General features: G+C 44.1%; 1 protein-coding gene across 2 annotated transcripts in view; it reads right to left on the reverse strand.

Moving 5' to 3' along the window:
- Window positions 1-775: 775 nt before the first annotated feature.
- The window catches only part of LOC119385144 (uncharacterized), a 35,577-nt gene continuing 18,711 nt past the window's right edge, over window positions 776-17,641 (reverse strand). The window contains exons 1-4 of one of the 2 annotated variants that reach the window (XM_037653371.2): window positions 6,882-7,008; window positions 3,383-3,501; window positions 2,109-2,288; window positions 776-1,199 (exon numbers count right to left, since the gene is read on the reverse strand). In XM_037653371.2, coding sequence (XP_037509299.2) covers window positions 894-1,199; window positions 2,109-2,288; window positions 3,383-3,501; window positions 6,882-7,002 — 726 coding nt within the window. In that variant the 5' untranslated portion in view covers window positions 7,003-7,008 and the 3' untranslated portion in view covers window positions 776-893. Of the gene's footprint in view, window positions 1,200-2,108; window positions 2,289-3,382; window positions 3,502-6,881; window positions 17,445-17,641 lie in introns of those variants that run through there. The other variant, XM_037652670.1, reaches the window with a different exon arrangement.

Below are 17,641 nucleotides of genomic sequence, written 5' to 3' on the forward strand. Positions count from 1 at the left end.
ATTCACCATACGCGGAGTCCACGTATATATATGTTAAGAACTTCAGCTACCAGAAGGGTTAAATCATGATCATGGGCGTTTGTCGTCAGTACGGAGATGTGCCACTAGGCATCAACGTGAGTGCGATGCGTCCACACCTAGCGGCGCTGTATCTGCCAAATAACAGTAGACATTGTACAAACTCTCATATACCAATGCACTATAAACAATAAACTACTTCCGTGACGGCACGTTTCACTTTCGTGTTATACCGATTCCTATGACGGAGGGATCAACCAACTACCTTTTTCATCTAGACTTCTATAGGCGTTGTTAGCGCTTAAGTTTAAACAGAAATAAATATTCGATTAATTCTAGCAGCGAATTCTTGAATCGAATACAAATCAAGTAGCGAGAACTTTTTGATGTTTAGAAAAAAAAAATGCCGACGATTTAGAGTACTAGGTACTCTACCATGGGAGTCGTGTGTATTACTTCGATGAAATACATTCGGGATGTCGAATATTCGTGCGCACCTATATAGCATAAATATCGGCCGCGTATTCGGCGACTTGGCGAGCCGCTGTAGCCAGTGGGGCCCTGGAAGAGGGGCACCACCCACCCTAAGCACTCCAAGGCATGACATAAATAAATGTTTCTTCTCTCTCTCTTGGCTCTGCAAGGCGCATTTACATGAAGACAGATACCATACCTGTCCTTTAATTACGCCTTTTGTTTGTCTTCACCGAAAGGCTTTGGTAAGAAGTACAACACCTCTAATGTTGAAATGCACGAATGATTTTTATTCGAGCGTTTATAAATAGACCCCGTGAACGAAATGAAGTATGACGATGTAAACGACTTCCCTCCAACCTTTTGCACCAAAGCTCTTTCTCCTTGCCGTCTCAGTACAATCAAAACAAGGAAAACCTCATGCTGGAGAATGCTTGTTCGAGTGTTGTCTCGTAGTAAGAGTGGAACTTCTGCCGCAGTTGTTGCACGAGATACTGACGGATGTGCGACTCGAAGTTGTTACTTTGAGTGGAGCTCAAGTAATTGTCGGCGAACGCCACTTCAAAGCAGGAGTTGTCAACATTGAATGTGCTTAGGAAGGCAGGTTCGTTCCCGGCAGAGGTAACTTCTAGCCGACCGGTCGTGCCGCACATGCGTGCGTCAACGTGAATGTAATTTTTGGAGTCATACCAGCAGCCGCATTCCGTCTGAAATGAAAACGAAGACGTATATGGCGTTGATACTACGTTGTTCAGCTTTTCAACTGATCCTCGGTTGGAAACTTGCTTTCACTCAATAACATATGCCTAAAACTTGTGCTTCTTAATGAAGCAATACTGTAGCACTTGACGTTCAAGTACTACAGTATTACTACAAGTGCTACAAGTGCGTAGTAAAAGAGCTGTAGTTGAATTGATAGGCGCAAATACCAATTAATGCAAGGACAAGGAACACAGAACGCGGACAAGTGAACAGTGCGCAAGTGCGCCTGTCTGCGCAATGTGTTCCTGCTCCTTGTCGTAGTATTTGACCCAGTCAGTTCAACTTCAGCTATTACCTACTAGCCCGACAGCAGGCGCTACTAAGTAGCAAGATTCTGTTTTAATGTGAGCAGTATATATATATATATATATATATATATATATATATATATATATATATATATATATATATATATATATATATATATATATATATATATATACTTTTTTTTGTTGAAAAATTTACGCAGGTTGCGTTTTGTCTATCTGCCCATGTCGGTCCTCTTTGACGCAAAGCGTTTGTTTTCTTTATTTACTATTTAACTTGAATTTTGTATGTTAAGCATAAATGACTTTAAGTAAAGAAATTGCGATGTAAAATTGTGCTAGTTAAAAACGAAGTTTGCATACCGACCTATTTATCAGTACTTAACAGTTTCAGTAATGACATGCACATTTTCGTGGATTGCGGTGTGAACGTTAAGCTTGTGAGAACCGCCAGCAATCACCCTAAAAGCGTCATCCTTTTGACGTCAGAAATTCCGTGCTCTCGTAGATACAGAGCACTGTGAAACGGGCTTACGCGCCCAGCAAAGAATGTCGTCGGGGCCGGTAATTTATGCCCTGTTGTCATACCTCTGCCATGAGTTCGGCGGCGACGCCATCAATGCTCAGACTGCAGCTGATGGTCACATTTCCCCACGCCATTGAGGGGACGCAGTCGCCGCGGCGCCTCACAGACGACTTAAAATTCTTGAATCTGCCCGAGACTACGTCGACATCCAAGTCAACGTCCCTCCATGATGTACCGTGGATCTGAAAAAAAGGAGGGTGAAGGGGGAAGGCGTAGCAGTCGCATTATTAAAGCGCGATTACACCTAAGACTTTGGTTGGTCTGTTTGTTCGTTAGTATCAACGACAAGCTACCGGTGCACACAGCGTCCGGCAGACGCCGTCTCGCCGCTAATTAAGGGCTGATTCGTCAATTGGTCTTGGGATGCCCGACTCAGGCCCGGAGAGCCGCATTTGCAAGTGCGGCCCTGGACAAGGGGCTCTTCCCACAGTAAGCAGGGAGACTTATCTTTATTAAAGTTGATTCTCTTTCTCTCTAATGGTAAAAAGGCCGGTACAGAATTTAATACCACGCACATTGAATCCCCACAGGTATTTAAAAACGGCACTTCACCGTTTCGGGTTTCATACCGCGTTCACAAATGACTAGAATGGCCCGTGACATGATACTGAAAGAATACGTTTGATACACATTGTAAAGGCATTGTAAAGCTGCCAAACGCTCACACTTAAACACTATTGTAGGTGGCAGTCGTGGTGGTGATGATGTTGCCACAGCCGTAGCTAGCCTGGCATACCTGACCGGCATTTGCTCCGCCGAAGAGTTCACGTAGCATGTTTAACCATGAATCACTCTCAAGCAGGAAAGTTAAAAAATTGCTAGACACTTCCTTGCGAACGGCCCGCGCACCTACCGAATACACATTATGTTCAGTGCGCTCGAGGGCAGACCGTACTTTTTCCATGAGCTAGGTCCATCCAGGGCAAAAGGCTTTGGAGGACCAATATACTAGTGGTCTATGTCGCCCAACTTATTGCACTGAGTGCACGATGGACAAGCCTCTCATCATCATATCGTGGTCTTGAGACGTAAAGCCTCAACAATTAATAATAATAATAATAATAATAATAATAATAATAATAATAATAATAATAATAATAATAATAATAATAATAATAATAATAATAATAATAATAATAATAATAATAACAATATTATTATTATTATTATTGTTAGTAGTAGTAGTAGTAGTAGTAGTAGTAGTAGTAGTAGTAGTAGTAGTAGTAGTAGTAGTAGTAGTAGTAGTAGTAGTAGTAGCAGTAATGGTAGGACTTACCCTGAAGTAATACGACGGCAGAGAAAAGTAGCTAGATGACTCCCTGATGAGGGTTGGCATTTTTTGCAGAAGCACTGTGTCGACCAATTCATTCGCTTGACTGACGCTGCTTGTGCCTCCTGCAGAAGATTGAAGCGCTAGCATCAGAGACGGGAACAATTGAGACGTTATTGAATAGCACAGAGGGTAGCCTGTATACGGTGGCTTGTGTACAGCCTGTGCCTTTTGTGCAGAACCATAATAAACACGCAGGACGAAAGTCTCAATTTAGGAAATAAGGAAGAAAACAAAAGGGAGAAGGCATGGAGTTCGACGGGAAACATGTACAGTTTTCTACCCTACGCTGGGGAAGTGGGAGAGGGGAGTAGAAAGATGAGAGAGGTGAAGGAAGGAAATAAGGAAATGGTCAATAAATGAACTGGCGCGTAAGCCGTGTTGGCACTATAGAATAGACAAAGGCATTCACAGACGTCTGTAGTCATCCAAAAGCACAAAACTGCTTTAACTGCCCTGTGGGCCCACGAATGGTAGGGATGGTTCTCCAGCAGCATCTGCACGTAGAGCGGCCGATCGCCCAATCGTTGCAACGCGTCAGAAAGTGTTCGTCTTTCAGAGGCAAATAGTGAACAGCGGCATAACGAATGGTCGAGGTCTCAATTAAAAAAAAGGGAGAAATATATGGCTAAAAGATTGCTTATGTCCGTTTGTTTTAATAGTATTGAAATGTGTAAGGAAATTTTTCTAAACTTTGAAACAAGGATGAGAAATGTCAGTTTTGAAACAGAATGACTACTGTACGTCTATAAAAATCACAAAACAAAACAAATACTTGGAGGATGCTTGAACTTGGCCTTCAAGAGCAGAACGCCATAGCGTAATCTGGCCACGTGAGCATCGCCTTCTCAACTGCTAGCCTCGCTTCGATTCTCGGTGCATGCCTCAACCGTGCCGTAAAAAAACGAAAGATTGTGCGCGTATCATTGGCCTTTTCAAACTCTCCTAGAATGTCTAGTGCAATTACAGTTGTTAAGCGCCCACTACGCCGAAATTCTTCCTTTTGCGAATCAGCGAAGGGCCCACTACGCGTCCGTAAGGCAACACGCGAACCTACGCAGCTGCTCACTTTGTTGATGCTTTTGCAGCTAATGGACGTGCAGTGCGCCTGCACGTGCCACTCGGCGGCTGTATATATATCTAGGGAAACATTCCTGAATGAAGCTTAGTTGCAAGTAACTCCTGTCCTGTGCATCTGTGTTCCTTCTTTGTCCTGCTCGGACTCGCGCTATCCAGTATTGAAGAATATAAGCACTACAAGTCAGCTTACCGCGTCTGGTGTTCGTAACACCCATGTTGCTGTTGCCATCGTTACGCAACTGTAAACAACTGGTTATATAATAGATATGCGACTCTTCAACATATGAGTGTGCGTATACCATTTCCATATTTCTCTATCGTCATTCCGTAACGTTTCGCTCAATGTGAAAAAATACGCCACAGTCACCATCCGCGCATGCTTCGCATAACATCGATTCCCACGGAACATGGGATCTGCCAATTTTTTAATAATAATTTTATTTGAATCTTTCTCGATTTTTCTTTCATGGACAACGCTGATTTTTTTGCTCAGAACCAAAGACGCCGACACTGGCGCCGACGCCGACACCGGAATTTTTGCGAAACGAGCTCCTTAACGCCATCGCGTTAAAAGTATTATTTAGGTTCCTGGTTACACAATGTGAAGTAATGATTCACGAAGCAATGTAAGAGAATTGAAGGGCAGGAATGTTATCCAGTCCAGGCAAACTGGTACGCAGCCTTACAATGATTCACGAAAAAATGCAATGTCTTGTAAAGGTGCGACTGATCCAGGAGGGTGGGCCCAGTCCTCTAAGGTGCGAGGTATAAATGAACCGAATAAACATTTAGTGCGGCATGTGACGATACCGACAATAATTATTGTGATCGAGGCGCGCAGGAAGAAGGCAGGAAAAATAAATGATGTCGGACAGGCATGATGTCGGCATATCCAGGCGGGGGGGGGGGGGGACACCGGGCCCGTGCCCCCCCCCCCCTCGAAACTTTTGTCCCCGTGGGATACAGAAGACGAAATGACACTCGACCCCACTTATCTGCCCGGACCCAATGTCGGATCAAGGAGATGCCCCCCCCCCCCAAGGAAAAAAATTTCTGCCTACGCCGCTAAAGTTGGAGCTGTGGGATGCGGTAAGAAATTTTATGAAACAAGGATAGCCTGAAAATTTTGCGGCGGGATGCAAGTGAGGATAGTGTGAGAGCATTTTTCATGAAATTTCTGACGATCATGGATGGGCATATTTGATGGACGTTCTTATGTCCTGATGTTCTGATGATCAATATAACAGAAACTATCTTTTACAAGGAATCAACGTACGCGGGCTCTTTGAGAACGTACGGAGTTCATGTACTATCGAAACATTGTACAGTGCCCGAGTCCACGCGAGGAAAAGATAACGTTCAATTATGAGAAATGACGAGAGGTTGGCTTGGAGAGAAGTTATCTAGCCTACTACTTCCCACGGAGGCCAGGGAAAGAGGTAGAGAGGATGATGACTATGCTGTAGTGCAATGAGTTACAGTTCAGAGACCGCGTTGTCCTATGCACGCATGTGCTCTATTCGTGACGGGCAGGAGCTTTCGAGCAGTACATGTTGTAATGCGGGTAAGCAATACCGTCTCACTTACAAAATTTGAACACGGACTCTAATGTGCGTAGAACGTGTTCGAGAAGTACTCCGAGTCCATAGGAGTTAGCGCAATATAAAGCTGGTGGCAGTGGCGTAGGCAGGCATTTGTTTCGGGTCAAGGGGGGGGGGGGTGCACAGCATTCCGCCACCCCTCTGTCGAGGCCACTGGCTGGCAGAGTACAAAGTGACTATACCTGGGGTCCACCATGTGCGTAGTGAATGCATATTCTTGTCTCATCGGAGTGTCCAACAGTGCGGCATATGCGGCTGTGAGGTGACGGTTGAGCAGTGTTGTAGATGCCAAACTCCATCGTACTGATGCAAGACCGCGATCAGAAAAGGAGATCCCGGGACCTCCTCCCACGATTTCATGCATGCACGAGCCCACGAAAGGCCTACTGAGCTACTTGAAGGCGACCGGACTTCACGAGCGTTTATGAACTACCAGCGCCATTTCGTTTTGTGTGTGGTCACACTAACTGTTAATTTCTAATTTTTCTTCTCTCTCTTATCTATAATTCCCCCCCCCCACCCCCACGTGTAGGGTAGCCAACGGTTCCAAACTTGGTTAAGCTCCCTGTTTCTCTGGCTCCCTGTAGTGCGAGAGCATGGTACTCTGAAGCGTTTTCGCTTTCCACCCTCGTCGCAAAGTGGCGACCAAGAATCGAACCCGCAAAACCGCGCTCATCAGCGTGAAGCCATTTATCCACAAGACTTCCGCAGACTGCTTGTTAAGCTGTTCGGTATGTATACGCATGTGCATGCTTTTGGCTTACTTGTGTTTGTCCACAATGTACAACGTCTCCCACACCGCTGTCGAACGCTTCCGCACTTGAGGTCTCCGTTGCACGTGACGTAGGTACGGCCGCTCGTGCATGCGTCGTGCTGCCACCACATGAAGCGATTCTGATGGGACACAGTCCGAACTGCAGGACAGAAAAAAAACATTCAACAACAACAACAACAACAACAACAACAACAACAACAATAATAATAATAATAATAATAATAATATAATAATAATAATAATAATAATAATAATAATAATAATAATAATAATAATAATAATAATAATAATAATAATAATAATTAATTTTTCATCAACACAATAAAGGCTTGATGGAAGGTGTGAGACTAAAAGCGAGGAATGCTTGACTAAGGTCTTCCACCTTTTACAGCAGGGAGTAGCAGGAAACATCATATACATTGCAATCGCATTGACGAGAAAAAAAAAAAGAAAGAAGGCAGACCTATTCAGAAAGAGAAGAATGAGTGAAATGCATTTCCACGCGTTTCATTTCGCGGCATATATCTAAATTATAAAAAATGCCAGGCCTGCGCGGAAAGCGCAGCACAGTCACAGCGAAAGCTGGAAGAGCGGCATTTCTAGAGCCCGTTGTAAACTCTCTTGGGGCTACAAAACCTACAGATCACGTTCGCGATTATTTAGCATATATAAAAATGGTACAGTAGCAACAAGTGATGATATTTGAAGACGAAGCATGAAACGGTGCCAGGAGATTGCGATTTGAGGGATGCGTGTGTGCGTAAACAGACATTATGTGCAATGTTCGGAAGCTGTTAGCGTAACGCGCTGTCCAGTTATATTGTAATTTGTAATTAGTACTTACCATTTGGTAATTGGCAGTTAATTGGTACACCACCTCTAAGTGTTTTTACGCTCTGTATTCGCTCATAGAGAGTAGATAAAATTGATACTTTCGCTAAACGTTGCCTCGTGGGCTGTGGTAATGGTGGGGGAAAGAACACAACGACTATGGAATTTAAACGTTAATAGAAAATAATGGAAAACGGACAAGGCGCTTTGGCCTGCTCATCAACCTCGCGTGCCATTTGTGTGCAAGGCTTCCGTATTGTAGCAGAAAAGCCTCATCTGCCTTTCACTAGAATTTTGATCCCGTGGCTTCGCGTCCGCTTTTATTCGCCGTATTCTACACGTTCGCAACCCCATAATCATATCATCCTTAGGCCAGAAGACATCTCAGCGAATTAATTTCTCTCGAAGCTGGTATTTGGTACTGACCGGCATGCTATAAAATTTCGCCGGTTATATTTCAAATGCAGCGCATCCAAGTGCACTGAAAAAATAACCGTCACCTTATGCGTAATAACTTAACTCCTCTTGATTACATAAACACATATGTGAGGAGATAAAATCACGTGCTTCTGGGTTGCGGGTTTTTCATGTCGTTTCGCTGTAATAGAAGCGCACTGCCCAGTTGCTTTCAAACGCGAATAATTTCATAGGCACTCCTGCATGTGTCGTACTATCTATCTATCTATCTATCTATCTATCTATCTATCTATCTATCTATCTATCTATCTATCTATCTATCTATCTATCTATCTATCTATCTATCTATCTATCTATCTATCTATCTATCTATCTATCTATCTATCTATCTATCTATCTATCTATCTATCTATCTATCTATCTATCTATCTATCTATCTATCTATCTATCTATCTATCTATCTATCTATCTATCTATCTATCTATCTATCTATCTATCTATCTATCTATCTATCTATCTATCTATCTATCTATCTATCTATCTATCTATCTATCTATCTATCTATCTATCTATCTATCTATCTATCTATCTATCTATTTTTACTACAGACTCTTTACCTGTGTTATCTGGGTGGTCTTGTGCTACGTGATTATCGTCACGGCCTCCTTGACTCGATGACTAATGTGACTAATGACTTTTCGCGCACGTCGTGGCGTATCACGAAGGCCCTGGCATCATGTTATATAATCACTAACAACACCAAGCTTTCATTTGTACAGCATAAAAGGGTGTTATGTACCTCGCATAGAAGTTTCGGCGCACTCTTCCTGGTAGTAGTAGTCCCCATAGACGCCATGGTAGTATGACAAGCGTTGGGCGTTACCTATACAGACATGTTTTGTTAGTAAGAATCACGCATTTATTGAAAGGCTCAACACGTAATGAGCCATTCCAATACACAGCTTAAAAAATATATACTATACTAAAGCATTCTAAAAATTTCCGAAACCAGCTCGCTTTACGAAACAAGAAACTCTGTGAACAATCTAGTAGCACACGTTTACGGGCTAGTTGGTGCATTCTTTCAGAAAGAAAAAAACACAGCACACCAAGGACAAAGACGACGACACCCGTGCAGGTGTAGTCGTCTTTGTCGTTGGTGTGCTGTGATTTCTGTGCAATCCTTCCTTTCTGAAAGAATTTGTGTTCAATGTTTACTTACGCTTGTGAAACGACATAGAATAGAAAATTTTAAAATCTACGAAATTGATTTAGTGTCTCTCTAGCTACCAGATTGTTCCACAGAAGAGCAAACCATGCATTGAGTGTTTGTAGTTACGTGCACTACAGCAGGCGCATGCACAATTTTATGCAAGCTTGAATGAGCGCCTTGTTTTCCACGTGGATCAATGAAAGAGTCCTCAGATCCAGCTCAGAGTCTGTTCGTGTATCGCTGTTTAAATACATGTAAACCTCGGCAGTAGTTCTTACTAGACAGCCGTCTGGCTAATATGAATGATGCTTGTTGCTTCTGGAAGGAAAAGTTAAGTTCCGTTGATACTAAGAGTCAAAATTTCGGTTACTGGCGTTTAATTTTCTCGAAGGTATGTTAAAAGAGAAGTTTACCCCGAAGTCTACAAACCCGTAACTGTCAACCAAAAATAGGTATCGCAGTTCTGTGTGAACTGCGGCGTTAAAGCAACCCTCTGAAGCGGAATATATTGAGATGCACGTTTATTCAATTGCGTGAGCCCTGGTACAGTTTTTGTAAATGTCCTCGCAAATTAGGGATACATTTCAAAGCGTCCAGCTATACAAATCTTTTGGGGACAGTTTACGGGATTATGAATTGGGGACAGTTTACGGAATTATGATAGAGCTTTTCTGTCTCAGTCAGAAACTTTTTAAGTTGGCTACTGAGCTTGATTTGAATGTTGCACTAATCAGGAGCGAAAAAAAAGCGATGTGACTATAGTATTTGCTTCTACGAGGCACACGATTTGAGTGTTTTCTTTGATGTTCTAGCAGTCCATAAACATCGGTCCAGTAGCTGCAACGACAAATCATCTCTACATTCCCATGTCTCCGTGCAGCACTTATCTTATAAAACAACATATACATTTGTATATGTATGTATGTATTATGTATTTGTATATATATGTATGTATATGTATTTGTATAGAGAAGTTGGATTCGGCCCCGAGCTTAACCTTTCTCTCAATATACTGTATTCTCTTTCTGTGGAGATAAATAGTTTTGAGAACGTACATCGCGTCATTTTCCAATTCAAGCTACGGGTATAACGAAATTGTTTTTTTTTTTCAGTTGTATCGTCGCGGTGGCACTGTAAAGGTCGCGAAGTGGATGAAATTGCGGATCATTGTGGTCGCGAAGCGGAACGGGAGCGCATGCATGGCAGACATTGCGACGCTCTATCGCGTAGCGCGCTTGCTTGAAGTTCTGCCTTTCCAACAGCATTGTTTTTTTTTTATTGATAGGATGGGAGGAGATCGTATTGTACCGCACCTCAATGTACAATGATTACTTAACTTATCTCGCACAACGACATCCTATTCGCTTTGTGCTGTAAAATTTATAAACTCCAACAGTATTGATTGTCGAACAGCAAGACAAGCACTTGCTCGCAGACACAGATAAAGAATTGAGTAGTGACGATAAATAATCGCAGGCACTTATGCTCTGTGTGGATTTTACCCATATTATCTGCTTTCTTGCGCCCTCACCTATGATTTCTCTTAAAGGTCCAGAAATCGCGGTATAACCTGATCGTTAGCTTTAAAAAAATAGTTCTAAAATTTTTTTTTCGCGTTATAATCGTGTAAATGCGGCAATTTTAACAGAACAGCATGCTTTGCAACCGCAATATGATGCGAACAGCACTTACCGAACTTCACGACGACAAATATTACTAGAACGAAGACCCTCATGATGTGTTTCGTCGTTGCCTGTTGATTAAAAAAAAGAAGAAAGTGAGATTTCCTTGACTTTCCTGCTTGTTGACTTCGAGAGACCTATGTGAACGCTTTCAACGTTTATAGGTTAACACACATGCGGGTAGAAGAGTGTGGAAAGAGAAAATAGAACAAGATAGATGATTGCGACAACAGTGGGAAGAGGCAAAGCGCATAAACGTAACATCTGTACTGATAGCCCAAAATCGAGACACACACTTTTTAATATATGAAATGAGGTCTACGTGGACTGAAGTAAACTTATAGACTCAGATTGTTAGAATGTTCAGCTTAAAGGTATGACGTCTAGGTATAGTCGTGAGCAATATGAGCCGAAACACTGAAATTACAATTTAAAGGTCACATCGGCTAAACACAGTTGGCAAGCGCAGAAGCGTCCATGGCACTAAGTTATCAAGGCGGAAAGGCATATCTAGCAATTCATTACGTCACATCTTATCCGTACATTACAAGTAATCGGAGAATACACATGAATTGGGTTCCAGCTTACATTGCTCACGGTAGTACATTCCCTCACTTGTATCTCTCACACGTTCCCATGTACCCTGAATGACATTAACGAAGACCACGCGTGTGGCGCTTTATATGCATCCTAGATGTCGCTAAACATGTACAGCTTTCCTCGAAGTGCGTGGACCACCCTCTGGGATGGCAGGTATTGCTTACTTTAAGCATGTCTACGTGAAATGCTAAGTATTAGTAAGAGACAGAAGAAAAAACACACAACAAAATGCAGGAGCCCTTGCCCTATCCGTAAAATGGCGGCAAGCGAAGTTTGCGTGTGGATGCCTGACGTGCTACCTTTCTTTCTTTCTTTCTTTCTTTCTTTCTTTCTTTCTTTCTTTCTTTCTTTCTTTCTTTCTTTCTTTCTTTCTTTCTTTCTTTCTTTCTTTCTTTCTTTCTTTCTTTCTTTCTTTCTTTCTTTCTTTCTTTCTGCCGGGAATTGGACCTTCCTCCACGTGCTCAGCAGAGCAACACTTCAGCTGCTACAGGCAACAACGACGGTCATGCTTTCATATCCAGGCAGCAATGAAATGTGGCAACGGGAAATGACGAGTGAAAAGAGATGAGATAGCCATATCAGAAACGGCTGATCGCCACAAGCCCGCGATCTAGAGAGCATCAGTTACTGAAAAACGGCGCATACAAGTAGCCTTGTGACCGGCGCACCTTCGAGGTCCGCATTTCTATACACTCGCCGGCGCCGGGTTTTTCGCGCACATCAACGCCGCCACTGAAATTTGTAACTCCTAACAAGCTTCGCTTGAAAAAGTCACGAAAAACACCCGTTTTATGTTACGAAAGCCCCCTTCCCCCCCCCCCCCCCCCCCCCCCCCCCCCCCCCCCCCCCACACACACACACACACAGTGCGCAGCCTTTCAATCGGACGAACGCGCTAAGGCGAAGAAACTTGCTCACCGTGTAGCCAAATAGCTTGTCCACTCTTGAAGTTAGTCGTCCACACACTGCTTGACTGACAGTCTAATCCGAAACATTATATAGTGGCAGCCGCTTTTATCTCATTTCTCTGGTATCAGCAGCACCTGTTATCACAACGGTGTACTTCCTTGTTGATGTACCCCCTTTCTGCGCAAGAGTGTGTCAAGAATGCTGAAGGTGGCAGCCTCCAAAGCCACCAAGGTGCTGTCACACCACGACCGTGCACTCTCCGTCAGCACAGATATGTTTTGTTCCGCTTTCTCAGGAAGCCTGCAAGACTTGGAGATGTTGTAAGAGATAGTGCGCTTGCTTGCGGTGCGTGTCTGAGACCACAACATCGCGTAAGTTTCCTTACAATCTACTATGAAGGTGAAAGTTTCATATTTCGCATGAGCAAAAAAAAATTTCAAGACTTGGCGAGACCTGACCATACAATGCGAGACTGTTCAAAGCGTTTAAAAAAAAAAACAGCTGTCGTAGTTTGCACTGGAGGCGCAATGCTAGAAAAAACAGCGGAGCTGATGTGCACCTATGTATAGTCCTGGCTGTTACTGTCTTGCTAAGTTTTGCAAATTTTATCTTTCTTTCTTCCTCTATTTCTTTCTTTTTCTCTCTTCTCTGTGTTCTTGATGTATGTCTTTTTTGTCTTTGTTTAATTTCTCTCTCTCTCTCCCTCAACTTATTTCTCTTTTTCGGTCTTCCTATTTTCCTTTGTCATCGCTTCCTTTCTCTCTCAGTATTTGTCACATCTTCCTTCCTATCCCTTTTTCTGGCTCTATATTTCTTTCTCTCTCTTTCTATCTATTTCGCTCCTTCTTTCTCTTTCTGCCTTTCGTTCTCTCTATTTGTCTTTCTCTTTCTTTCTATGTTATGTTTTACTCTCTCTCTCTCCCCTCACCCTCACCCTCACTTCCCATTCCCATCCCATTGCTATATTATACTATACAAGGCTATTCTATGCTGCGTGCCTGGATAGCCGAGTGGTTAAGTCGCTCGCCTTCGGATCGGGAGTAAGCGGGTTCGAATCTCGCCTCACGAAGGAACTTTTTTTCCCTAGAGTTTCTCTTTTCCTCTATCTTTCTTTCTTTCTGTACTCGTTGTCTCGCCCATCAGGGTTATCGCATCCCGCGCCGGTGAAATCGGCGCACGTGTAGACGCAGAAGATGGCGAAGACGACCACGATGAAGAAGAGGACGAAGCGTGCCAGTTCATGATGAAGATCATTTTCTGTTTGCAGCTCACGGACTAACGACCACATTAAACAGCTCCGCGGTTCAACAATATAAAAGTCGTTCAAAAGTCACGCGATACCCAAGTGAATGTGTGGCTCCTTTCGGCGTACCAGAAGTCACAAGGCGTCAATGTCGCGTGACTTCATTAATGACGTAACCCTGTGGCGTCGTCATGAAGCTACGAATCGTCAAAATCAGTGACGTCATGACGTGACTATAAACTCACGTGATGACGTCATTACATGACATCGACGCGTGGTCAGGGGTGGGCCGAATCTGAAGCAAGTGCAACGCCACGTGGCGTGCAACACGTAAGGTGCAGAAAGTTTCAGGGGGACGTGGGGGTAAGGACAAGTACAATGGACTGCGAAGAAAAACAAAATGATGGCTGATCCCTCCGCCATAGGAATCGGTATAACACGAAAGTGAAACGTGTCGTCACGGAAGTAGTTGATTGTGCATAGTGCATTGGTGTATGAGAGCTTGTACAATGTCTACTGTTTGGCAGATATAGCACCGCTTGATGGTAGACGCATCTCACTCACGTTGACGCCTAGTGGCACATCTCCGTACCGACGACTAACGCCCATGATCGTGGTTTAACCCTTGCGGTAGCTGAAGTTCTGAACGTATACGTGGACACCGCATATGGTGAATCTCGCGCAAAGATGGCATCAACAAGCACATAATTAAAACTGATACTCCATGTGCACTCCTTGAAAGCGTCCTGAAAATGCGAAGAGAAACGGTACGCGCTTCGTGTCTTCCCTCTAGCCTGACCGTTACTTCTGCCAGGCCGAGCGGGGAACGCGGTGCGACAGCCAGGCGAGCGTCTGAGAGCTATTCTTCGATATGGATGGATGCTACGAGCGAGGCTTGGGCTAAAGCTGCCACCTCACGGGGTGTTAAAGCGTTGACGAAATTAAACTTGTATTGGAAACGCGCCGAATGGGACGGTCGTTGCAACGGCGCGTTTTTTAGGGGCGAAGCTCCTTAAAGCGGCACCCGTTCGTCCCCGTCGTAGTGCGTAACCAGTCTTAACGCTAGTACCAGATCTTGACCTCCAAGGTGGTGCCGGTGGGAGATTTCTCCTGTGCGTTGTTGAACAATGAAAAATTCGCAGCGTGCGCGTTAACTAAAAGCCGAATTCTTCTGTCTCTCATTTTCCATTAGCAGCCATTGGCATGTTCCAATAGGAAACGTTAGTAGAAGTAGAAGTGTAAGTGTTAGCTAAAAGCCGACTTCTTCTGTCTCTCATTCCCATTAGCAGCCATTGTTTACCTCCAAGGTAGTGCCTGGTGAGATTTCTCCTGTGCGTGATTAAACAATAAATATTTTGTTCAAAACGCCGTTGATTGATGAAATAAACCAACGAAAGACGCCAAATGTTTTCTAAAAGCAAAACGAAAAGACGCCAGATGTTTTCTAAAGCAAAACAAAAAGACGCCAGCTGCTTAACGAAAGACGCCAGATGTTTTCTAAAGCAATGGTTTTCTAAACAATGAAAATTCACAGCGTACATGTAAAATTAAAGTGAGCTGCAAGTCGTCATAACTGTCATCGAACCTTTAGTATAAACGCGCCCGATCACACGTGGGTGATGATGTACTGGGCAGAATTCACGGAAGATTCACGGTTTACCGATGAACCTACGCAGCTTCGCCCACTCATCATCATTCACTCCGTGGATATGCTGTGATTTTTTTGCTTTTTTTTTGTCACCACCCCGTTATAAACGGGACGCTCATAGCATCCATCCATCAATCCAAGAGCACTGTGGGAGGAAAGTGTGAAAGATAAAAGACGCGTTCATGTAGCCTCCGTAATGTGTTTGGCGGTAGCTCAGTGGATTAAACGCCCGCCAGCCACCGTCGCAAATCGAGAGGTCATGGGTTCGACTCCTGTTAACGGAGCTTTTTCTTGGTTTTTTTCTCCGCCATCTGATGGCGTTCATTTTGCTGACGTACCTCCGTTACGGAAATACGTCATGAAAGTGTTAGTGGACCCCGGCATAAAACACTTCCGTGTTAAAAAAGATGAGGGCTTTCGCCTCCGAGTAGTCATAGATGAATGCATAATAGATGCTGTAACTTCATGCCGAGCACCTGTTCGATTCGTACATTCAGAATTTCGAAATTCGAACGCGCATATAGCGTAAATATTGGCCACCTATGTGGCGACTTGGATTTGTCGAGCTCACTATTACGCTGACAGGTTCCATAACTGTCCTTCTACTTTGCTTCCTTTATTGTGCGGAGCATTTTAGGGGCCCGGCTTGTCCTCCATGTATACATGTCATGTGGCGTGATCACGCTCACAGTAAGGCGATCAGTACAGGCTACAACAAGGCTGGCAAAGCTGAAAACCGTGTTAAAATGAACGAACTTCTAAAATAATATAATTAACAGAAGTAACCAAGAAGTAATCGAAATAATGAACTTAAAATCGCTTAAGACACTTCGGAAACCTGCGCCTGACTCCCGTCCCGCACAAGAGATGGCGCCACCGCCTCGCCTAACGCATGATAGCTGCTCCCACGGACACTTCGCCAGCGCTTGGCCGATGGCTTGGCCGCTACATCTGAAAGGGGAAACAATCTGGCGAAACTCGCTGCAGATGACACGTATCTCAACTGCCGTAACAAGCAGGAAGTCGATAAAGCGCATCAAAAAGCAGTGCGCATGTTGCACAGCGTGTTTGCGAATCTCCCTAACAAGATTCTACGTGTGCCGGGGAAACCGTAAGTGCATACCTCAAACAATAACGTCATCGTCGGTGTGGTGAACGGAGCAGTGGGAACTCTACGAACGGGAATCGCTGGGTGACCATGCTACGCACTTCCTCAGGTTTCACACTTGCAGTAGCTGCATTTGGTTTTTGCCTCAGTCGCTGAAAGGTTTTGGTTCGCGGAAGGGTAAGAAGTACAATTCGAATTTGGAAGCATATGAGTGAATTTTATTTGAGCGTTTATGAATAGTATACATGAGTGAATCAATATATTAGGCGGTACGTGACGACATGCCTGCAATCTTTCCCACCTTACCCCTCGCCCCTCGCCTCCCTATCACTCGTGCCACCGCAGCTCAGTGGTAGAGCATCGGGCGCTTTATTCTGAGGTCGCAGGTTCGGTCCCTCCCGGCGGCAAGTGGTCTTTTCGCCCACTTTACTTTCTTTGTATTTACATCCTAATTACTGCAAATACCATCCCCTATACTTTCCTTGGCATTATTGTCTCTTAGTTCTCATTAATATTGACATACCTCCAACCTTTTGTACCATACTCCCCCACCCCCCCCCCTTCTGATCCAAATATAGTGTAACATTATCGATCAAAACAAGAAAAAGCTCTTGCGGGCAAACGCATGTCTGAGCAGTGCCTCGTAGTAAGTGTAGAACTTCTCTTGCAGATGTTGGCCGAGATACCAACGGATGTTGGACTCGAAGTTGCTCATTCGAACCGAGTTCAGTTCGAGATTGTGTCCGACCGTCACGTGGAAGTAGCCGTTCTCCACAACGAAAGAACGCAGGAAGGCAGGTTGGTTCATGGCGGAAGTAACTTCAAGTCGACCAGTCATGCCGTACATTTGTGCGTCGACTCGAACAGATTTTTTAGTGGCCAGCAGATTGTCCCCTTTCGCCTGAAATAAAAACAAAACAATGGCTATACGCACGACTACACCGCTTGGCTTCCGAAATGATCATCGGCCGGAAACTTGCCTTGCACTTCGTGGCATTCCGTTGCAGCTATATTGTTTTCGACTGGAACAAATGTGGCAGCGCACGTTTAAATAAACTATATACTGGGTGCCCCAGCTAGCCCGCATCAAAAACAGAA

This window comes from Rhipicephalus sanguineus, chromosome 3 (genome assembly GCF_013339695.2).
Source record: "Rhipicephalus sanguineus isolate Rsan-2018 chromosome 3, BIME_Rsan_1.4, whole genome shotgun sequence".
Taxonomy (NCBI): Eukaryota; Metazoa; Arthropoda; class Arachnida; order Ixodida; family Ixodidae; genus Rhipicephalus; species Rhipicephalus sanguineus.